This window comes from Oncorhynchus gorbuscha, linkage group LG01, assembly GCF_021184085.1.
Source record: "Oncorhynchus gorbuscha isolate QuinsamMale2020 ecotype Even-year linkage group LG01, OgorEven_v1.0, whole genome shotgun sequence".
In the NCBI taxonomy this organism is placed as follows: Eukaryota; Metazoa; Chordata; class Actinopteri; order Salmoniformes; family Salmonidae; genus Oncorhynchus; species Oncorhynchus gorbuscha.
Window position 1 is genome coordinate 57543778 of NC_060173.1, and position 24516 is coordinate 57568293.

Consider the following 24516-nt stretch of genomic DNA (forward strand, 5'->3'; position numbering starts at 1 on the left):
AGCTGCACCATCAAGAGTCCTCAGACTATTTGCATTAACTCCCCCCTCTTTTACACTGCTGCTACTCTGTTATTATCTATGCATATATCACTTTAATAACTCTACCTACATGCATATATTACCTCATTTACCTCGACTAACCGGTGCCCCTGCACATTGATTTTGTCCCGATACCCCCTGTATATGGCCTGTATATAGTTATTTTACTGCTGCTCTTTAATGATTTATTTCTTATTTTTCTTTAGGCATTTTTCTAAAAACTGCATTGTTGGTCAAGGGCTTATAAGTCAGAATTTCATTGTAAGGTCTAGCTACACCTGTTGTATTCGGCTAATTTGACAAATAACATTTGATTTGATTCGATTTTAACACCCATTTGAAATGATGCAAAAGAAGCAAACAGACCGAAATGGGGAGAGACCTGCCTGAACTTGTTCAATAAGACACAAAGCTCGCTCAGGACACACAGAGCTCGCTCAGGACACACAGAGCTCGCTCAGGACTCACAGAGCTCGCTCAGGACACACAGAGTGCGCTCAGGACACACAGAGCTCGCTCAGGACACACAGAGCTCGCTCAGGACACACAGAGTGCGCTCAGGACACACAGAGCTCGCTCAGGACACACAGAGCTCGCTCAGGACACACAGAGTGCGCCCAGAGTAGGCTATAGCGTTGTCGAATCACACAAAGTTTGTAAAAGGCGGTCATTTTTTAATATTTTTTGTTCAAATTGAACCTTTATTGAACTAGGCAAGTCAGTTTAAGAACAAAATCTTATTTACAATGACAGCCTACCCCGAACAATGCTGGGCCAATTGTGCACCGCCCTATGGGACTCCCAATCACAGCCAGATGTGATACAGCCTGGATTCAAACCAGGTCCATCTCTTGCACTGAGATAGTGTCTTAGACCACTACACCACTCGGGAGCCCAAACAAAAGTCCAAAGTTGCTAAATTTGCTAGATTACCTCCAATTAATGACTATTTGGCTAAATCTAGTTGATGATTATACAGATAGCAGATCAGCCCATGAACAACATAGAGATGAAGAGAGGAAAGTGTTTAAATATCAAGGTATCTTAACGGAGACCAACTGTTTAAAAAATATTTCCATATCTACCCTCATTGGCCTACCATTTGTTGATCACACATTCTCTACTGAAGCTCTCACATCGGCAGCAATAGCAGACTACATTATTAGACTACAGGATTACAGAATAGAGTTAGGAATGTTCATGCAAGACAGGAGTCAGGATTTTTGATTTCAGTGGGATTGGGACAATATGAAAATTGCCTAGGCTCTATATGAGGCTACTACAGTACGTGAGTCCATAGATAAATAATCATCTTGATTTAGGCTACATTATGGCATACTAAATGTTTCTAATCAGGGATAGATGCGCAAACGAATAGATGATCTACCACTTCCACTTGTCCAGCCAGAGATCAATTAACCAAATATACAGACAGAGATTCAGTGAAACAAAATCACATTGATTGATTATCAGACAAGTCACAGGCTTTTGGTCAGGAGTAGGACATGATTGATTATCAGAGTAGGACAGGCTGAAGAGCAAAATTCACTTGTATAAAATGCTAGCGAAATGTTCTGATCAGTTAATATGTGAGCAAACTAGACTAAAGATGATCATTAGCACTCACTTCAATTTAGCTAACATTTCCCCAGCCTAATTGTAACAAAATATCAAAACAGAGATGAAGTGAAAACAAAAAACAAAAATCGAACATTAATTGATTTATCTAATTGATTTATCTAGACCAGGGATTCCCAAACTCGGTGAGGCCCCCCCTGGGTGCATGTTTTTTGCCCTAGCCCTACACAGCTGCCGCCCGCCTCCGCAGCGTTGTTCTCAACACCAGTTTAAATCAAATAGTCTAACGTTTTCTAGAAATCGGTTGTTTTTACTAATCTGCTGATCTACATGTTGTGTATTTTGTGGAAAATGTTATAATTTACCAGGTCTTGTCATAAAATGTTTTGGGGAAATGTGAAGTGGTTCCAGGACAGTCCTGGGATCCCGGTTACCTGTGTTAACCTTTACTAACGACACAGAATCAAGTGGAGCACCAAAACATTCTGTGCAGAAGCAAAGCTATCCAAATAAGGATTTTTTAAAAGCTGTACAGGCAAATCCCTTGCATTAATCTGCCTAAAGATAACAAAGGCACAGGCTGACACCAAATAAGAATTTACAAGAAACATGTCCAAAAATGTGCATAGTTATGTCCCAAATGACACCCTCTTCCCTATATAGTGCACTACTTTAGACCATAGGCCTATTGAACCTGGTCAAACGTACTGCACTATATTGGGCATAGTGTGCCATTTGGGATGGAACCAGAGTGTAGGACCTTCCAGATGCAGAGGACTAAAGGGAGTCCATCCAGTGGCATAGTCTGCAGTCCATACTAGTCTCGCCTTTTCCACTACACTATGTGCTATGGGATGAGGGGAGTTAGTTGCACACTATGGGGGTCTCCCACTCTGTAAGGCAGGGGCATGGTGCGGTTACGGACCATCAGAGCTTGGTGTTCTCCTGAGAGGTGGAAAGATAGCAACACACACACACATGACTGTTAGAGGTCAGCTTAAGGCCGGTATAATACAAGTAATTTCTTAAAGATAATAACAGTTGTTGTGTTATCAGCAAACAGTTTATATTCTGTGCATGGGGATGGTAAAGGATGAAATGAGATGACTTGATGTTGAATATAGTTGTTTCAGAGTTTTTAGGAAACGTCCATAGATGTCCATAGATACAATGAAGTGGGAAGTTTACATACACCTTAGCCAAATATATTCAAACTCAGTTTTAAACACTAATTCCCTGTCTTAGGTCAGTTAGGATCAGAAATGTATTTTAAGAATGTGAAATGTCAGAATAATAGTCGGGAGAATTATTTATTTCAGTTTTTTTTTTTTTTCATCACATTCCCAGTGGGTCAGAAGTTTACAAACACTCAATTAGTATTTGGTAGCATGGCCTTTAAATTGTTTAACTTGGGTCAAACGTTTCGGGTTGGGTGAATTTCGGCCCATTCCTCCTGACAGAGCTGGTGTAACTGAGTCAGGTTTGTAGGCCTCCTTGCTCACACACGCTTTTTCAGTTCTGCCAACACATTTTCTATAGGATTGAGGTCAGGGCTTTGTAATGGCCACTCCAATACCTTGACTTTGTTGTCATTTTGCCACAACTTTGGAAGTATGCTTGGGGTCATTGTCCCTTTGGAAGACCCATTTGCGACCAAGCAACTTCCTTAACTTCCTGACTGATGTCTTGAGATGTTGCTTCAATATATCCACAGAATTTTCCTACCTCATGATGCTATCTATTTTGTGAAGTGCACCAGTCCCTCCTGCAGCAAAGCACCCCCACAACATGATGATGTCACCTCCACAACATGATGATGCCACCCCCGTGCTTCACGGTTGGGATGGTGTTCTTCAGCTTGCAAGCCTACCACTTTTTCCAACAAACATAACGATGGTCAATTAATGCCAAACAGTTCTATAGTTGTTTCATCAGACCAGAGGACATTTCTCCAAAAGTACGATCTTTGTCCCCATGTGCAGTTGCAAACCATAGTCTGGCTTTTTTTATGGCGGTTTTGGAGCAGTGGCTTCTTCCTTGCTGAGTGTCCTTTCAGGTTATGTCGATATAGGACTCGTTTTACTGTGGATATATACTTTTGTACCTGTTTCCTACAGCATCTTCATAAGGTCCTTTGCTGTTGTTATGGGATTGATTTTCACTTTTCGCACACCAAAGTACGTTCATCTCCAGAAGACAGAATGCGTCTCCATTCTGAGCGGTATGACGGCTGTGTGGTCCCATGGTGTTTATACTTGCTTACTATGGTTTGTACAGATTAATGTGGTACCTTCAGGCATTTTGAAATTGCCCCCAAGGATGAACCAGACTTGTGGAGGTCTACAATTTCTGAGGTCTTGGCTGATTTCTTTTCATTTTTGTATGATGTCAAGAAAAGAAGCACTGAGTTTGAACGTAGGTCTTGAAATACATCCACAGGTACACCTCCAACTGACTCAAATGATGTCAATTAGGCTTATTATCTGAAGCTTCTAAAGCCATGACATAATTTTCTGGAATTTTCCAAGCTGTTTAAAGTCACAGTGTATGTAAACTTCTGATCCACTAGAACTGTGATACAGTGAATTATAAGTGAAATAATCTGTCTATAAACAATTGTTGTTACTTGTGTCATGCACAAAGTAGATGTCCTAACCGACTTGCCAAAACTATAGTTTGTTAACAAGAAATTTGTGGAGTGGTTAAAAAACTAGTTTTAATGACTCCAACCTAAGTATATGTAAACTTCCGACTTCCACTGTAATTAGTTCAGTGATCTTGGTTCGTGAAATATCTACCATCAATATCTTGGTGCTCTATTCAATTGGATTGAATAGAGCCCCTGAACGTGAAAGAACACCTTCCTCACCTTCTCTTCGTTGCAGTCTGTATCTCTCTCTCCCTCCTTTTCTTTGCAGGCCAGCTCTTCCCCCTCTTCTTTCTCTCTCTCTGTAGATGACTCCTCCACCGAACAAGTCTCCCTCCCCTTCTCCTTTTCTTCTCCTCCACACCCCTGAACACAATCTTTCACCTCTTCTCCTCTCGACCCTGTTGCCTCCTCTCCTGTCTGTCTCTCCTCTCTCTGGGGCTCCAGCGTTTTTTCGGACTTTGTATTTTCCAGTGGGTCAGTGTCTGTGGTTGATCTGTCTGTTGTGGCAATCTGTTCCTTTGAGTTAACAGGGGTAGATGAGCCTGTCTCTATCTTTGCTTTGGTAGACATAGTGGTGTCTGCTCTTTCGCCATCCTTCTCTTCCACTTCCTTCTCAAACACCTCCTCCCCCTCTCCCTTCTCTTCCTCCCCAACTTTGGCCTCAGGGTCGTCGGGTGTAGTTAGGGGCAACTCTTCACCCGTCACCCCGTCTCCTTCCTCTCCGCTGGACTTCCTGTGGCGTCTCGAAGGTGGGCGTCGCCGGATGGAGAGGCGGGCTCTTCCCTGGAGAGGCAGTGACACAGACCATTAAGAACAGGTATGACACAGGATATGACATAATACACATGCAGACAAACACGCATGCTTAACCCGCACACACACACACACACACACACACACACACACACACACACACACACACACACACACACACACACACACACACACACACACACACACACACACGTGTGTGTACACTTACACACACACACATTTGCTTTACTAACCTTGAAGGGACCAGAAAATGTATTCCAATCCAAATCCTAATTTCCCTAACCCTAACCTAACCTCTAAACCTAACCCCAAACCCTAATTGTAACCCTAATTGCAACCCTAAACATAACCCTTAACACTTTTTTAAATTCATTGTTTTGCCAGTCCCCTCAAGGTTATGTTTAGGGTTGCAATTAGGTTACACACACACACAGTACCGGTCAAAAGTATGGATAGACCTACTCATTCAAGGGTTTTTCTTCATTTTTACTATTTTCTACATAGTAGAATAATAGTGAAGACATCAAAACTATGAAATAACACATGCAATCATGTAGTAGCCAAAAAAGTGTTAAACAAATCCAAATATATTTTAGATTCTTCAAAGTAGATGATGAAACTGGCTCTCATGAGCACCGCCACAGGAAAGGAAGACCCAGAGTTACCCCTGGTAAAGACCCAGAGTTACCCCTGGTAAAGACCCAGAGTTACCCCTGGTAAAGACCCAGAGTTATAATAATATAATATAATAATATAATAATAATAATAATATAATAATATATGGCATTTAGCAGACGCTTTTATCCAAAGCGACTTACAGTCATGTGTGCATACATTCTACGTATGGGTGGTCCCGGAGTTACCTCTGAAGATAAATTCATTAGGTTTTAACTGCACATTAGATTGCAGCCCAAATAATTGCTTCACAGAGTTCAAGTAACAGACTGATCAGAGGATTGCCCAAACTTTTGATTGGTGCTGTATGTGTGTGTGTTTTATTGTCACATACACAAGATGGGTACAGTGAAGCATGATCTTTTACAGGGTCAGCCATGGTCGTACGGAGCAAATTAGGGTTAAGTGCCTTGCTCAACGGTACATCAACCTGATTTTTTTTGCCTTGTCTGCTCAGGTATTCGAACCAGCAACCTTTCGGTTACTGGCTCTAACCACTAGGCTACCTGCCGCCCTAAAATGTTACCACTTGTCTGATGAATTTTCCTTCTTTTACTATCCTTGTGAGGACTTCTGATCCCCACAAGCATAGTAAAACCAAAAACACACACACACTTAGCAGACCTTGTTGATACTGGGCAGTAGGGATCCGTCGGTGGGTGTGGCTGGGACCTCAAAGGTGGCAGGTGTCTCTTCCTTGCTCAGCGACCGAGGGAGGGGTGCCCTGCTGACTGGGGAGGTGGGGGTTACCGTAGTAACAGGAGGGATGGGGGAGCAGGTGGAGGTGAAGGAGGGGGCAACAGTCTCAGCCCAGGGCTCTTAGGAGAGGGCAGGAGGGAACAGGGGGATAAAGCCAGGTTAGCCTGGAGAGAGAGAGAGAGAGGGTGGGGAGAGAGAGAGAGAGAGAGAGAGAGAGAGAGAGAGAGAGAGAGAGAGAGAGAGAGAGAGAGAGAGAGAGAGAGAGAGAGAGAGAGAGAGAGAGGAGAGAGAGAGGGAGAAGGTGGGGAGAGAGGGAGAGAGAGAGGGTGGGGGGAGAGAGAGAGGGAGAAGGTGGGGAGAGAGGGAGAGAGAGAGAGGGTGGGGAGAGAGGGAGAGAGAGAGATGGGGTGGGGAGAGAGGGAGAGAGAGAGAGGGTGGGGAGAGAGGGAGAGAGAGAGAGGGTGTGGAGAGAGGGAGAGAGAGGGAGGGTGGGGAGAGAGAGAGAGGGTGGGGAGAGAGAGAGGGTGGGGAGAGAGGGAGAGAGAGAGCAAAGAAGAAACAGAGAGAGAGAAAGACAGGGAGAGAGATAGTTATTGTAATGTTATTACATACTAAGACATACCTAAGATTCAGAGAACATAGCAGGCATTTAGTGCGGGCTGTCCGTCAGGAAATGGCTGCTCTCTCTTATTATCAACCTGTGAGACTGTAACTGATCCTCTCCATCTGACCTCCCTTCTCTCTCTGCATGCACCTGCACAGCTCACTGACATACAACAGGGGCCTTGAATGCTCTTCACATAACTGTATGGTACAACAAGAGCATATCACTCCAAAATCAACACGCACACAGATTCAGACAAGTACTCACACACACACACGCACACACCATGCTCACCTGCAGTTTCTCAATAAGAGTAGAGTTCCTTTTGGTTTTGGCAGGATGCAGAGACGGGGAGATGGGTTTCTGAAACACAGGTGAGAAACACACACACACACACACACAAGCACTGCATCACTGCATGCTTCTCTGTTTCGTCCTACATATTAACTAACTCCGTCTGTATTAGATACCAGGTTTAGGGTCAACTCTAGATACAGATGATGTACATAGAACTGTACAACACACAGCCCCTCACACTAGAGGTCGACCGGTTAATCGGAAGTCAGGGTATATGCAACAGTTTGGGCTGCCTGGCTCATTGTAAACTAATTTTCCAGAATTCTACGTAATTATGACATACATTGAATGTAACAAGAATATTTAGACTTAGGGATACCACCAGATAAAATGCCACCTTAGGGATGCCACCCGTTAGATAAAATAACAAACGGTTCCATATTTCACTGAAATAATAAACGTTTTGTTTTCGAAATGATAGTTTCCGGATTCGATCATATTAATGACCAAAGGCTCGTATTTCTGTGTGTTATTATGTTATAATTAAGTCTATGATTTGATAGAGCAGTCTGACTGAGCAGCAGCAGGCCCATAATCATTCATTCAAACAGCACTTTCGTGCGTTTTGCCAGCAGCTCTTTGCAAGCAGAGCGCTGTTTATGACTTCAAGCCTATCAGCCTAATGGCTGGTGTAACCAATGTGAAATGGCTAGTTAGTTAGCTGGGTGTGCGCTAAAACTGTTTCAAACGTCACTCGCTTTTAGATTTGGAGTAGTTATTCCCCTTGCGCTGCAAGGGCAGCTGCTTTGTGGAGCGATGGGTAACGATGCTTCGAGTGTGGCTGTTGTCTATGTGTTCCTGGTTCGAGCCCACGTAGGGGCAAGGAGGGGGACGGAAGCTATACTGTTACACTGGCAATACTATAGTGCCTATAAGAACATCCAATAGTCAAAGGTATATGATATACAAATGGTATAGAGAGAAATAGTCTTATAAATACTATATTAACTACAACCTAAAACCTCTTACCTTGGAATATTGAAGTCTCATGTTAAAAGGAACCACCAACTTTCATATGTTCTTATGTTCTGAGCAAGGAACTTAAATGTTAAGCTTTTTTACATGGCACATTTTACTTTCTTCTCCAACACTTTGTTTTTGCAATATTTAAACCAAATTGAACATGTTTCATTATTTATTTGAGGCTAAATTGATTTTATTGATGTTTTATATTAAGTTAAAATAAGTGTTAATTCAGTATTGTTGTAATTGTCATTATTACAAAAAAACGTTTTTTAAATCGTCCGATTAATCGGTATCGGCTTTTTTGGTCCTCCAATAATCGGTATCGGTATTGAAAAATCATAATCGGTCGACCTCATACACACATGTACACACAGACATCAAAAGGGACATGGCATTATAGAACTGTACAACACTGTACAACACACAGCACTACCCCTCACACACGCATGTACACACAGACATCAAAAGGGACATGGCTGTACATAGAACTGTACAACACACAATTGTCAAACAGTCCCCTCAAACACTCACACACTCCTCTCACTCACACACTCCTCTCACCTCCTCGTCCACCTGTCCCTGTGCTGTGGTCTTGGGGAGCTGTAGGGTTCGAGGGGGGCGTCTCCTAACAGGCTTATTACTCTGGAAGAGAAGCCAACACCAAGGGTGTTACTATACCAACAGCCATAATACTATTACACATAGTAATCACATAACACTAACACACACACACAGATCAAGAGACACAAGACCAGAGGCTACTAAACCAACACTGTGCAGCACGTCAGAACAAAATATGTCGACAAGAAACAGCATTACACATAGAACACCTACTCATTCAAGGGTTTTTCTTTATTTGTACTATTTTCTACATTGTAGAATAATAGTGAAGACATCAAAACTATGAAATAACATATGGAATCATGTAGTAACCAAAAAAGTGTGAAACAAATCAAAATATATTTTATATTTGAGATTCCTCAAAGTAGCCATCCTTTGCATTGATGACAGCTTTGCACACTCTAGATATTCTCTTAACCAGCTTCATGAGGAATGCTTTCCAACAGTCTTGAAGGAGTTTCCACATATGCTGAGCACTTGTTGGCTGCTTTTCCTTCACCCTGCGGTCCAAATCATCCCAAACCATCTCAATTGGGTTGAGGTTGGGTGATTGTGGAGGCCATGTTATCTGATACAGCACTCCATCACTCTCCTTCTTGGTCAAATAGCCCTTACACAGCCTGGAGGTGTGTTGGGTCATTGTCCTGTTGAAAAACAAATAATAGTCCCACTAAGCGCAAACCAGATAGGATGGTGTATCACTGCAGCATGCCGTGGTAGAGGGAACTGAATGTACTCAACGGAAATGTGTCTTCTGCATTTAACCCAACCCCTCTGAATCAGTAGCCATGCTGGTTAAGTGTGCCTTGAATTTTAAATAAATCACTGACAGTGTCACCAGCAAAGCACCCCACAAGATCACACCTCCTCCTCCATGCTTCACAGTGGGAACCACACATGCAGAGATCATCTGTTCACATACTCTGTGTCTCACAAAGACACGACGGTTGGAACCAAAAATCTTAAATTTGGACTCATCAGACCAAAGGACAGATTTCCACCGGTCTAATGTCCTTTGCTTGTGTTTCTTGGTCCAAGAAAGTATTTTATTATTATTGGTGTACTTTAGTTTCTTGGCAGCTATTCGACCAGGAAGACCTGATTCACGCAGTCTCCTCTAAACAGTTGATGTTGAGATGTGTCTGTTACTTGAACTCTGTGAAGCATTTATTTGGGCTGTTAACACTAATGAACGTATCCTCTGCAGCAGAGGTAACTCAGGGTCTTCCTTTCCAACGGCGGTCCTCATGAGAGTATCATCATAGCACTTGATGGTTTTTGTGACTGCACTTGAAGAAACTTGAAAAAGACTTGACATTTTTCGGAATGTAGAAAATAGTCAAAATTAAGAAAAACCCTTGAATGAGTAAGTGTGTCCAAACTTTTGACTGGTACTATACATTTCATGAATTAATGTTTACGACTGAGTGTGTGTTTAAGATCTATTTTGGTCAGAAATAAACACGTAAAAAACATCAATGAGGAGCTAAAATTATTCTATTGACACATTACAGTGACCATCTAATGCATCAATGAATGTGGTTGTGTGTTTCAAAGCAGGGCTGACACTGTGTTCACCCGGAAGCACAGTGTCACGCCCTGACCGTAGACTGCTTTGTAGGTTTCTATTTTTAGTTTGGTCAGGGTGTGATGTGGGTGGGTATTCTATGTTTGTAGGTCTAGGTTTTCTTTTTCTATGTGTTTGGCCTGGTATGGTTCTCAATCAGAGGCAGCTGTCTATCGTTGTCTCTGATTGAGAGCCATACTTAGGTAGCCTGTTTTCCCACTGTTAGTTGTGGGTGATTATTTTCTGGTTAGTGTTTGTTGCACCTGTCAGAACTGTTAGTTTATCGTTTTGCTGTTTTTGTTTTTTATTCTTTCTGGATTAAAAGTATTATGGATACGTACCACGCTGCACTTTGGTCCTCCTCTCCTTCCACCAACGAAAGTCGTTACTCACAGATATTCATAGAACCACTTCCTGTGTGTAACTTCCTGTTTCACTTATCGGCGTTTTAACACGTGTAGCTGCTTCAGTACTATCTATCTATCTATCTGAGTGTGAAAGAAGAGAAGAGAAAAGAGAGAAAAAAGAGAGATAGAGAAAAGGAAGTTATAATGACCTCACCCCGTCAGTTCCCGTGGGGAAGGGAGGGGCATGAGCTTTGAACTTTCCAGCCAGCTCCGCCACTGACTTCTTAGGCGGGGCGTCCTCCTGAAACACAGGAAGTACAATATGGCTTAGTCCACACACACAAAGTAAATGGCTGCTGACACACAAAGAGATGAGGTGAGGTCATTGATTTGGGGGAAGCTGGGAATGCTTCCCAAATGGTACCCTATTCAATAAATGTTCAAATATATGCTATTTAGCAGACGCTTTTATCCAAAGCGACTTACAGTCATGTGTGCATACATTCTATGTATGGGTGGTCCCGGGGATCGAACCCACTACCCTGGCGTTACAAGCGCCATGCTCTACCAACTGAGCTACAGAAGGACCATAATCAAATGTTATTGGTCACATACACGTTTAGCAGATGTTATTGTGCATGTAGCGAAATGCTTGTGTTTCTAGCTCCAACAGTGCTGTAATATCTAACCATTCACAACTACACACAGACCTAAAAGTAAAATAATGGATTCATATTAGTATTGGGATGAGCAATGTCGGTGGTATAGAATAAAATACAGTAGAATAGAGTACAGTATATACATATGAGATGAGTAAAGCAAAAATATGTAAACAATATTAAAGTGACGAGTGTTCCATTATTAAAATGGCCAGTGATTTCAAGTCTATGTAAACGGGGCAGCAGCCTCTAAGGTGCAGGGTTACGGAACCGGGTGGAAGACGCCTGGTGATGGCTGTTTAACAATCTGATGGCCTTGAGATAAAAGCTGTTTTTCAGTCTCTATGTCCCAGCTCTGATGCACCTGTACTGACCTCGCCTTCTGGATGATAGCGGGGTGAACAGGCAGTGGCTCGGGTGGTTATTGTCCTTGATGATCTTTTTGGCCTTCCTGTGACATTGGGTGGTGTAGGTGTCCTGGAGGGCAGGTAGTTTGCCCACGGTGATAAGTTGGGCAGACCTCACTATCCTCTGGAGAGCCGTACGGTTGTGGGAGGAGCAGTTGCCGTACCAGGCGGTGATGCAGCCCGACACAAAGCTCTCAATTGTGCATCTGTAAATGTTTGTGAGGCTTTTAGGTTAATCATTTCTGTTGCGCCTTTTTCACCACGCTGTCTTTGTGGGTGGACCATTTCAGTTTGTCAGCGATGTGCACGCTGAGGAACTTGAAGTTTTCCATCTTGTCCACTGCAGTCCGTCGATGTGGATAGGGGCATGCTCCCACTGCAGTTTCCCGAAGTCCACAATCAGCTCCTTTGTTTTGTCGACATTGAGTGAAAGGTTACTTTCCTGGTACCACACTCCCAGGGCTCTCACCTCCTCCCTGTAGGCTGTCTCATCCTTGTTGGTAATCAGTCCTATTACTGTTGTGTCGTCTGCAAAATTGAGTTGGAGGCCTGCGTGGCCATCCAGTCATGTGTGAACTAGGGAGTACAGGAGGGACTGAGCATCCGCCTTTGTGGGGCCACTGTGTTGCGGATCAGCGAAGTGGAGGTTTCAGGACAGGGTTTAGAGCTTAATGATGAGCTTTGAGGGTACTATGGTGTTGAATGCTGAGCTGTAGTCAATGAACAGCATTCTTACATAGGTATTCCTCTTGTCCAGATGGGTTAGGGCAGTGTGATGACGATTGCATCGTCTTCGGACCTATTGGGGAGGTATGCAAATTGAAGTGGGTCTAGGGTGGCAGGTAAGGTGGACGTGATATGATCCTTGACTAGTCTCTCAAAGCACTTCATGATGATTGAAGTGAGTGCTACGGGGCAATAGTCATTTAGTTCAGTTACCTTTTCTTTATTGGGTACAGGAACAATGGTGGACATCTTGAAACGAGTGGGGACAGTAGACTGGGATAGGGATAGATTGAATATGTCCGTAAACACTCCAGCCAGCTAGTCTGTCCATGCTCTGAGGATGCGGCTAGCTTGTCCGGAAGCAAGACGTTGGTGTCTGCAACGTCAGTATAGAGACAGTGGAGTCGCAATTGAACCGCTCAGACACGAGAAATTATGTGACGTTTGCCTGTTTGATTGTCTTACGGAGGGAATAACTACACGGCCATATTCCCAGTCACCTTGCCATGGTTAAATGTGGTGGTTCGCACTTTCAGTTTAGCACAAATGCTGCCATCTATACACGCTTTCTGGTTAGGGTAGGTTTTAAGAGTCTGTGTATTCATCAATGTTATTCTCAGAGGCTAACGGAAACATATCCCAAGTGATCAAAACAATCTTGAAGCGTGGATTCTGATTGGTCAGACCAGCGTTGAATATTCCTTAGCACGGATACTTCCCGTTTGAGTTTCTGCCAATAGGAAGGAGCAAATTGGAGTCGTGATCAGATTAGCAGAAGGGCAGGGAGGGCCTTGTAGGCATTTAGAAAAGTTGATTAGCAGTGGACCCATGTTTTCTCAGATTGAGTGCTACAGTCAATGTGTTGGTAGACCTTCGGTAGCGTTTTTCTCAAATTTGATTTGTTAAAATCCCCAGCTACAATAAATGTGGTCTCAGGATATGTGGTTTCCATTTTGCATAAAGTCCAGTGAAGTTCTTTGAGGGCTGTTGTGGTGTCGGTTTGAGGGGGAATATACACAGCTGTTACTATAAGCAAAGAGTATTCTCTTGGGAGGTAATACTGTCTGCATTTGATTTTGATGTATTCTAGGTTGAGTGAACAAAAAGACTTGAGTTTCTGTATGTTATCACAATCACACCATGAGTAGTTAATCATAAAACATACACCCTGCCTTTGTTTTTCCCGGAGAGTTCTTTATTCCTGTTTGCGCATTGTACTGAGAACCCAGCTGGCTGTAAAGACAAAGACAATATATCCGGAGAGAGCCATGTTTCCATGAAACAGAGTACATTACAACCCCTGATGTCTCTCTGGAAGAAGATTCTTGCCCTGAGCTTGTCTACTTCCAGAGACTGAACATTAGCGAGTAATATACTCGGAAGCAGTGGGTGGTGTGCACGCCTCCTGAGTCGGACTAGAAGTCCACTCCGACTACCTCTTCTCCGCTAGCAGTGTTTGAGATCAGCCTCTGGAATCAGTTCAATTGCCCTTGGGGGTACGAACAAAGGATCCAATTCGGGAAAGTCGTAAAAGTTATTTCCGGCTTTATGTAGTAACACAAAACAAATCCTGGGCTAATAGAGTAAGAATTAACACACAAAAAAATACTGCAAGGTTGCTTAGGAGCTAGAAGCAGAGCTGCCCTATTTGTCGGCGCCATCTTGCCCTGGTCAAAAGTAGCACACAATGTAGGGAATAATGTGGCTTTTGGAACACAACTTCTCCAATACACAACCATACTGACACAACAGAACATTTACATTTATATTTTAGTCATTTAGCAGACGCTCTAATCCAGAGCGACTTACAATAGTGAGTGCATCCATTTTCGTACTTTTCCCATTTTCCACAACAGGAAATGACCTCACACCCTCAGAATGCCTAGGGAAGGATATAGGGGGAATACAGCGAGGAGCATGATTAAAAGAAAACTGAGAGATGGGTATAGAAATAGAACAAACAGTTGGATGTGTTTGCCTGTCTGCCATTATGTCTGTCTATGGATGCTCTCTCTCTCTCCCTCTCGTCTCTCTGTATCCTGTGACCTCACCACACTTATATTTGCCACTCCCCTTTCCTTCTAACTCTGGAACAGTCAGATTACACAGGTTACACACAAACCCCTCTCTCGCTCTCTCTCTCTTTCCATCTCCCTCCCTCCCTCCACCCACCCCTCCTCTCTCTCTCTCTCTCTCTCTCTCTCTCTCTCTCTCTCTCTCTCTCTCTCTCTCTCTCTCTCTCTCTCTCTCTCTCTCTCTCTCTCTCTCTCTCTCTCTCTCGCTCTCTCTCGCTCTCTCTCTGTGTATGTCTGGGCTACCAAGTTTTCCTAGCAAGTTTGTAGCTTTCCTCAATACTCCTGTAAATCTAACATAGAGATAGATGAGAACCACTCTGTGTCTTATGGTAAGTAATTCTGCCATATACTGTGGCTCTTTCTACAGTCTAAGTATGATCTCACCCTGCTCTCTCTCTCTCACTAGGGCAAGACCCAGTTAGATCATGACTACGTCCCAAAAGGGCCTTGGTCAAAATCTGTGCACTATAAAGGGAATATGGTGCCATTTGGGATAGAGCCCAATCCCCTCCCTCCATCCAGAGCTGAGGTCATATCCCTCTCTCTTTCCCCCTTGTTCTCAGCTGTTTTCCCCTGCTCTGGTCAACAAGCACTTCCCTCTCTAGATATCCCCACTGCCCACTCAAGAGAGTGTGAAGAGAGAAATAGGGAAGACAGAGAGATGGAAGGAGAGAGAGAGACAATATTGATTATTATTTTTATTGTGTTCATATTGGAAATCTCAGAAGTAAGCTTTGGCAATATGTACATTGTTATAGCATGCCAATATAGCAAATGCAATTTCATTGAATTTAGAAAGAGAGAGAGAGTGCAAGCCGTGTGTCTGTCTGTGTGTGTGTGGGTGGGTGGCTGGGAACCTGGGGACTTGGGACTGGAGGACATTACATAAAGTGGCAGTGAATAAGGTAAATGACAGGCTGGTGAAAGAGAGAAAGCACTGGCCTGAGAGATGTACTAGGGAGAGGGAGAGAAAGCACTGGCCTGAGAGATGTACTAGGGAGAGGGAGAGAAAGCCCTGGCCTGAGAGATGTACTAGGGAGAGGGAGAGAAAGCACTGGCCTGAGAGATGTACTAGGGAGAGGGAGAGAAAGCCCTGGCCTGAGAGATGTACTAGGGAGAGGGAGAGAAAGCACTGGCCTGAGAGATGTACTAGGGAGAGGGAGAGAAAGCCCTGGCCTGAGAGATGTACTAGGGAGAGGGAGAGAAAGCACTGGCCTGAGAGATGTACTAGGGAGAGGGAGAGAAAGCACTGGCTTGAGAGATGTACTAGGGAGAGGGAGAGAAAGAATGAGAGGGAGAAAGATGAGAGATATCAGTAATAGATTGAGAGTCTGCTGCCTGGAGCACAACCCTTACTCTGTGGTGTTTACACATCTGAAGAGATGGGATAGGTGTGAGCAATATCTAACAATACAGCCTAAGTAGGGTCATCACTATATTAGACCCCCTGTCCCCTGACCCAGATGCCTGGCCCCCCGGACCTGGACCCAGACCCTCAAACCCAGACCCCCTGTCCCCTGACCCAGATGCCTGGCCCCTGGACCTGGACCCAGACCCTCAAACCCAGACCCCACCAGGCTCTGCTCTATGGACACATCCTTAAAGGATGGATTGGATGCCAGGCATGTCTTCAACAGTTTCACTTATTCCCATGGAATTTTCTCTGGTGGTAAAACTTTATATGAGGAAAATGGGATGGCCCTTCTTACTGAGGTGCGTTGTTTAGGGGGGAGAGAGGGAGAGAGACCAGAGCTGTTGACAGTAACAATGTCCCATTCAGGCCTGCTTCTACAGTACAAGACCTTTCTTCCTGTGTATAAGTCCATTTAACACATACACTCAGTATTTGGGACCCATGCAAGGAATTAAACCCACACACCTAGTGTTGCCACTGCCAGTACTATGCTCCACAATGCTCCAAGTTAGCTCACTGATGTGTGTTATAGAAGAGCTTGGGATAACAATATAGCTGGTCTAACCAAACACACTCTCTGAAGGTGGTACTTCAGACATGTATGTACACTCTGTGTGAAAATTGTCTTTAAAAGAATATAAACCAAACTGCACAATGCATCCAGTGAGTGCTGCCTGGCCTTCTTCTGGCATCATTACTCGACACACACCTGTTCCACAGTGCATGATGGGAGATGATGTCACACCATGGCAGACAGCTTCAATACCTGAACTGCTGTTTTTACGATGCTTTTACAACGTTAAATAAACACGCCAGCCTCACGCACTCCCTTCCCAGCCCCGCCCCCCATCCCTCCAGACTTGTTGTTCATTTCGTGTGAGCGTGTGTGTGTGTTAACTGGGCTTGGCAGCACTCCAGCCATAGGGAGAGAGTAAACACTGCAACAGCACAACAAAAACACAACATCTTAATCACTTTACCATGCTGGACCTCTCCCTCCCTCTATATCTCTCTCTTCCTCTATAATCTACACACTCTTCTCTGCTCTCAGTCATGTTGCTATGTGTGTGGGCTCTGGGGAGATGTTATTGGTTGCACCCTTCAAGAAACATCCAGACATAACTAATCTGATCCCTATTTATATGCCTGTATACATCATCCTCACACGTACAGTGCCTTCAGAAAGTATTCATACCCCTTGACTTAAATGTCTCAGAGCTTTCCACACCTGGATTGTGCAACATTTCTTCAAGCTTTGTCAAATTGGTTGTTGATCATTGCTCAACAACCATTTTCAAGTCTCGCCGTAGATTTTCAAGTCGAGAGAGAGAGAGAGCGAGAACAGAGACAGAGAGAGAGAGAGAGAGAGACAGAGAGAGAGAGTCAGAGAGAGAGAGAACAGAGACAGAGAGAGAGAGACAGAGAGAGAGTCAGAGAGAGAGAGAACAGAGACAGAGAGAACAGAGAGAGAGAGAGAGTCAGAGGGAGAGAACAGAGACAGAGAGAGAGAGAACAGAGACAGAGAGAACAGAGAGAGAGAGAACAGAGACAGAGAGAACAGAGAGAGAGAGAGAGAGAGAGAGAGAGAGAGAGAGAGAGAGAGAGAGAGAGAGAGAGAGAGAGAGAGAGAGAACAGAGACAGAGAGAACAGAGAGAACAGAGACAGAGAGAACAGAGAGAGGAGAGAGAGAGAGAGAGAGAGAGAGAGAGAGAGAGAGAGAGAGAGAGAGAGAGAGAGAGAGAGAGAGAGAGAGAGAGAGAGAGAGAGGAGAACAGAGAGAACAGAGAGAACAGAGAGACAGAGAGAACAGAGACAGAGAGAACAGGAACAGAGAGAGAGACAGAGAGAGAGTCAGAGAGAGAGAGAACAGAGACAGAGAGAGAGAGTCAGAGGGAGAGAACAGAGACAGAGAGAGAGAGAGAGAGAGAGAGAGAGAGAGAGAGAGAGAGAGAGAGAGAGAGAGAGAGAGAGAGAGAGAGAGAGAGAGAGAGAGAGAGAGAGAGAGAGAGAGAGAGAGAGAGAGAGAGAGAGAGAACAGAGACAGAGAGAACAGAGAGAGAGAGAACAGAGACAGAGAGAACAGAGACAGAGAGAACAGAGACAGACAGAGAGACAGAGAGAGAGTCAGAGAGAGAGAGAACAGAGACAGAGAGAGAGAGTCAGAGGGAGAGAACAGAGACAGAGAGAACAGAGACAGAGAGAACAGAGACAGAGAGAACAGAGACAGAGAGAGAGACAGAGAGAGAGTCAGAGAGAGAGAGAACAGAGACAGAGAGAGAGAGTCAGAGGGAGAGAACAGAGACAGAGAGAGAGAGAGAGAGAGAACAGAGACAGAGAGAACAGAGAGACAGAGAGAACAGAGACAGAGAGAACAGGAACAGAGAGAGAGACAGAGAGAGAGTCAGAGAGAGAGAGAACAGAGACAGAGAGAGAGAGTCAGAGGGAGAGAACAGAGACAGAGAGAGAGAGAGGAGAGAGAGAGAGAGAGAGAGAGAGAGAGAGAGAGAGAGAGAGAGAGAGAGAGAGAGAGAGAGAGAGAGAGAGAGAGAGAGAGAGAGAACAGAGACAGAGAGAACAGAGAGAGAGAGAACAGAGACAGAGAGAACAGAGAGAGAGAGAACAGAGACAGAGAGAACAGAGACAGAGAGAACAGAGAGATAGAGAGAGAGTCAGAGAGAGAGAGAACAGAGACAGAGAGAACAGAGACAGAGAGAACAGAGAGATAGAGAGAGAGAGTCAGAGAGAGAGAGAACAGAGACAGAGAGAGAGAGAGAGAGAGAGAGAGAGAGAGAGAGAGAGAGAGAGAGAGAGAGAGAGAGAGAGAGAGAGAGAACAGAGAGAGAGAGAGAGAGAACAGAGACAGAGAGAACAGAGAGACAGAGAGAACAGAGACAGAGAGAACAGGGACAGAGAGAGAGACAGAGAGAGAGTCAGAGAGAGAGAGAACAGAGACAGAGAGAGAGAGTCAGAGGGAGAGAACAGAGACAGAGAGAGAGAGAGAGAGAGAGAGAGAGAGAGAGAGAGAGAGAGAGAGAGAGAGAGAGAGAGAGAGAGAGAGAGAGAACAGAGACAGAGAGAACAGAGAGAACAGAGAGAGAGAACAGAGACAGAGAGAACAGAGAGAGAGAGAACAGAGACAGAGAGAACAGAGACAGAGAGAACAGAGAGATAGAGAGAGAGAGTCAGAGAGAGAGAACAGAGACAGAGAGAACAGAGACAGATAGAGAGAGAGTCAGAGAGAGAGAGAACAGAGACAGAGAGAACAGAGACAGAGAGAACAGAGAGATAGAGAGAGAGAGTCAGAGAGAGAGAGAACAGAGACAGAGAGAGAGAGAGAGAGAGAGAGAGAGAGAGAGAGAGAGAGAGAGAGAGAGAGAGAGAGAGAGAGAGAGAGAGAGAGAGAGAGAGAGAGAGAGGCCTATCGGACAGAATGGAACCGTCAGATTACACAAATTACAATCTGACTGTTCCATTCTGTCAGATAGACACCTCTCTCTCTCATGACATCATCATCTGGATCTGCTTATGTGTGGTGGATATGAGGTGGAGTCCAGTGTGTGTGTTGGCAGAGACTAAACATTCAGCTCAAACAGCATCCCAAATACACTCCGAACACACACACACTTTCAGTAAGACCATACCCAGATCTTTACAGTCCTTTACTCCCCTTCCTCTCTTACTTTCCCTCTGTCCCTCTTTCCTTTCTCTCTTTATCCCCCTCTGTCTTGTTTCTCTTTGTCCTTCATTATCTGCCCTCACTTGAGGCAGCAGCGGCCTACACACACACACGGCTGTTGAAGTGGGGTTGATACACACTATGTTGAAGGACTCACATTGCTGGCATTCAGCAGATAATGAAATCACATAGCCCGGAGGCCAGGCGAACGTGGGGGTACACACACACACAAATTAATTCTCATCCTTAAAGCCAGGAGACCAAGTGTATGAGTATAAAACATGCCTTTAGCATGGACTGGACTTGTCAAATGGCACCATATACCCATTTAGTGTACTTTTGACAATCGGGAATAGGGTACCATTTGGGATGCAGACAGTCTTGATCTAACGTCTCGTCTCTGGACAACTAGTCGCCCAATCAATGTCACGTTTCACATCCCACTCATGTATATGTCTACAGCGTGTAGAAGTGTGCAACTCCATGTGTAGAAACCTGTTGCAAAGGCAACGGTTACACCACTTCCTCTGTGTGTGGTGTGTGTTCCTGTCATATTTCCTGTTTGAGTAACGTACTGAACAACATCGATGCAGAGAAGCAGCTACAGTATAGGGTCAGCAAACCAGGAAGTCTTCCTGTGATAGGCTGCCATTCCACCACCACATGCATCTAACTCAAACCAATATGTCTGCTCCAAAATGCTACAACTCTATTCTAACAACTACTACAAGTGACATTCTTTCATCATAGCCTAATGCAGAGGTGTCAAAGTGAATTCCTGGATGGCTGGTTTTCGCTCTTCCCTTGTACTTGATTGATCAATTAAGGAAATTGTTCAGTTCGAAACTCCCCTCACCTGGTTGTCTATTTGTTCACCGTCACCAGGTCCAGAACATATTCAAGTAAACGTACAGTATTATACAGAGCCATGGCTGCATGAAACTCCCTTCTATTTCATATAGCACAGGTGAAGAGCAAACCTTGTTTAAAAAAAAACAGATACAGCAACACCTCACAGCACAACGCCTCTCCCCAATGTGTCATACCTGTTTTTTTGTATGTATTGACATATGTAACTAATGGATGCGGGCACACACACACATTACATGTTAATATGTTTTGTCTTTTTTTCAGTAATGTCTTCTTCTTTATGTCTCGGACCCCAGTAAAACTAGCTGTCACCATTGGTGTCGGGATCGTAATAAAAAAAATACAACATTTTAAAAAGTCTGTCTTAATTGTACACAAATTGAAAGGTCGTAACAAAAACCAGGAATAACATTTAACACTCTGGGCTTAATGCATACAAATTCAGTCATTGGGCTATATGCTTGACAGTCTCTCACACACTGATGGCACTATGAACATTAGAGAAAGAGAGTGAGATGTCATGACAAGTGACAACATGCATGACAAAGTTTAGTTCAGTGAAATGTACGGGCTAAAACTAAGCCCAGGCCTGGTTGTTATGCTCCTCTGTAATTCAAAACATATGAATCATCTAAATCTGCATGCTATCAGTTTGGTCCTTACAGATCACACAGAGAGTGTCATGTCTTGTGCAGGTTATTAGACTACATAGCCGATGAAACTCAACTCTACCATTTACGAGTTTAGTCGGCTATAAACTACATTGTACTGGACAGCACAGAATCACAGATATAATTATATATGTAAATCAACAACTTAACTCTTCAACACAAACAAAAACCGATTTTAAAACACCCCAAAACTCGGTTTACCTCCATCCTCTGCTGCAGCTGCCTTGACTGTCGTCCCGTTCGCAGCAAGTTTCAACTCCCTCTAAAAGTTTTATTTTGGGACTTGTCAAAGTTGCGCTCGGTCTCCTCTCCTCACACCCTTCTCTCTCCTGCCAGGCCCGTGTATGTGAGCTCAGCGAGAACCCTTAGTCGGCTGGAAAGGTGCTCTCTCTCTCCCGCTCTCTCTCTCTGCGGTTATATTTAGAAAGCACTCTCACAACATTTCCAGAACGTGTGACTAGAGTGAGAGTGAGTGAATCAACAGTAGCCTGTTGGTCGTTTTCAAACTGTAGTGTTGCGTTGCATGCATTTTCATGCTGAGCCGATGCTGAGATTTATACAAAGTGATTGAAGTTAATTTTAGGGATGCGTAATGACGCAGGTGTAGCTACCAGTGGAGGCTCCTCAGAGGAGGAAGGGGAGGACGATAATACTCAGTGAATTTCATAAAAATAGTGCAACATTTAAAAATGTATCCTTTTTACTATACTGAATATATTAATGTCACCAAATAACTGATTAAAACACGTATTGCAATTAAGCCTCAGCAGTACCCTCTAGGGTAGCACCATTGTGAAGCTGGAGGACAGCTAGTTTCCATCCTCCTCTGGGTATGTTGACTTTAATTCAAAACCAAGGAGGCTCATGGTTCTAATTGAGGACTTCCGGGGGATGTCATCTAGAGCATGACTGATTTATCGGTTTACCAATATTATCCTTTTACCAATGTGTTTGTATCGCATTTAATCCATTGAAAATTACCGATATCAGATGCGGAGAAAACGCTATATTTGCTCTTTGTGAAGGGTATTCCTCAAGTTCGGTCTTTCAAATGTTTTCAGAGACACTAAAAAAACTTTGCAGAAAAGTAGCAGTTCGTAACTTAGTTTTGAAGTATGGGTTCATTGTCACTTGATAGGGATTGGTCCAAATTCACATTTCGCCAATCGCCACCCCCATTTCCATGACGAGTGCTCGCTAGCTAGCCAGCTAACTAGCTGTGTGAGACTACTTGACACCATCACTGAGGTTTAGTGCTATCTAGAATCCTCTTAACACTTACCGTAACCATGTGTATGGACGTCCGAAGGATCTAAGATTGCACCGCGGCAACGCTTGCTGCAAGAGGCAGCGGCAAATTTTGTGATTTATGTTTTTCAATTCAACTGAATTCAGCCGCTACAGCCCTACAATCGATGAAAACATAGGACACATTTTCAATGCTTTAATATTTAACTATTTCGTTGTTTTCTGCATTGATTTTCAACACTGGACCCCCTCAGGGGTGCACGCTCAGTCCCCTCCTGTACTCCCTTGTTGACCCACGACTACATGGCCAGACACGACTCCAACACCATCATTAACCTGTTGAGTGTAGGGGGCAGTATTTTGATGTTTGGATGAAAAAAGGAACCCAAATGAAACTGCCTATTTTTCAGGCCCAGAATCTAGAATATGCATATAATTGTCAGATTAGGATAGAAAACACTCTAAAGTTTCCGAAACTGTCAAAATATTGTCTGTGAGTATAACAGAACTGATATTGCAGGAGAAAACCTGAAGAAAATCCAACAAGATAAAATAATCTCACTGTTCCATTGCATGCCTTCCCTCCATTTAAAGGGATATCAACCAGATTCCTTTCCCTATGGCTTCCACATGGTGTGAATAGTCTTATTCTGAAAAATGAGCGAGAATGATCACATCGCGTCAGTGGATGGCTGGGTGCCAGCTGAGTTTTGCATGCGCAACAGCTTGGAGCAGACCTTTTCTCTCTCTCTCCTATTGAAAAAGCTACAGTCTGGTTGAAATATTATCAATTATTTATTGTAAAAACAACCTGAGGATTGATTATAAAAAACGTTTGACAGGTTTCTACGAACTTTACGGATACTATTTGGAATTTTCGTCTGCGATGTCGTGACCACTCGAGCCTGTGGATTTCTGAAAACGCGCTAAACAAATGGAGGTATTTTGGATATAAAAATTATCTTTATGGAACAAAAGGAACATTTATTGTGTAACTGGGAGTCTCGAGGGTGCAAACATCCGAAGATCATCAAAGGTAAGCAATTCATTTTATTGCTTTTCTGACTTTCGTGACCAATCTACTTTGCTGCTAGCTGTTTGTAATGTTTTGTCTGCTGAGAGATATGTCCTAACATAAACACTTGGATAGCTTTTGCTGTAAATCTTTTTTGAAATCTGACACACCAGGTGGATTAACAAATCAAATTTTATTTGTCACACATACACATGGTTAGCAGATGTTAATGCGAGTGTAGCGAAATGCTTGTGCTTCTAGTTCCGACAATGCAGTGATAACCAACAAGTAATCTAACTAACAATTCCAAAACTACTGTCTTATACACAGTGTAAGGGGATAAAGAATATGTACATAAGGATATATGAATGAGTGATGGTACAGAGCAGCATACATTAGATGGTATCGAGTACAGTATATACATATGAGATGAGTATGTAGACAAAGTAAACAAAGTGGCATAGTTAAAGTGGCTAGTGATACATGTATTACATAAGGATGCAGTCGATGATGTAGAGTACAATATATACGTATGCATATGAGATGAATAATTACATTTACATTTACATTTAAGTCATTTAGCAGACGCTCTTATCAAGAGCGACTTACAAATTGGTGCATTCACCTTATGACATCGAGTGGAACAGTCACTTTACAATAGTGCATCTAAATCTTAAAGGGGGGGGGTGAGAGGGATTACTTATCCTATCCTAGGTATTCCTTAAAGAGGTGGGGTTTCAGGTGTCTCCGGAAGGTGGTGATTGACTCCGCTGTCCTGGCGTCGTGAGGGAGTTTGTTCCACCATTGGGGGGCCAGAGCAGCGAACAGTTTTGACTGGGCTGAGCGGGAGCTGTACTTCCTCAGTGGTAGGGAGGCG

At 43.7% G+C, this 24516-nt stretch overlaps 1 protein-coding gene across 1 annotated transcript; it reads right to left on the bottom strand.

Moving 5' to 3' along the window:
* Nucleotides 1-251: 251 nt before the first annotated feature.
* Nucleotides 252-21833, bottom strand: LOC124040353 (capZ-interacting protein-like). Its single transcript, XM_046357479.1, has 7 exons — nt 21578-21833; nt 11092-11178; nt 8904-8984; nt 7314-7382; nt 6341-6579; nt 4487-5050; nt 252-2562 (listed from the first exon to the last, which is right to left on the bottom strand). The coding sequence occupies exons 1-5, from the start codon at nt 21581-21583 to the stop codon at nt 6463-6465; spliced, it is 360 nt and encodes a 119-aa protein (XP_046213435.1). The 5' UTR covers nt 21584-21833; the 3' UTR covers nt 252-2562; nt 4487-5050; nt 6341-6462.
* Nucleotides 21834-24516: the final 2683 nt, after the last annotated feature.

What these genes read in the sequence shown, in the direction of transcription:
- LOC124040353 (XM_046357479.1), bottom strand. An exon ending in TCCCCACGGGAACTGACGGG is followed by an intron (nt 8,985 to 11,091) that starts GTGAGGTCATTA and finishes CTTCTCTTCCAG; the next exon opens with AGTAATAAGCCTGTTAGGAG. An exon ending in AGGGACAGGTGGACGAGGAG is followed by an intron (nt 7,383 to 8,903) that starts GTGAGAGGAGTG and finishes CCTGTGTTTCAG; the next exon opens with AAACCCATCTCCCCGTCTCT.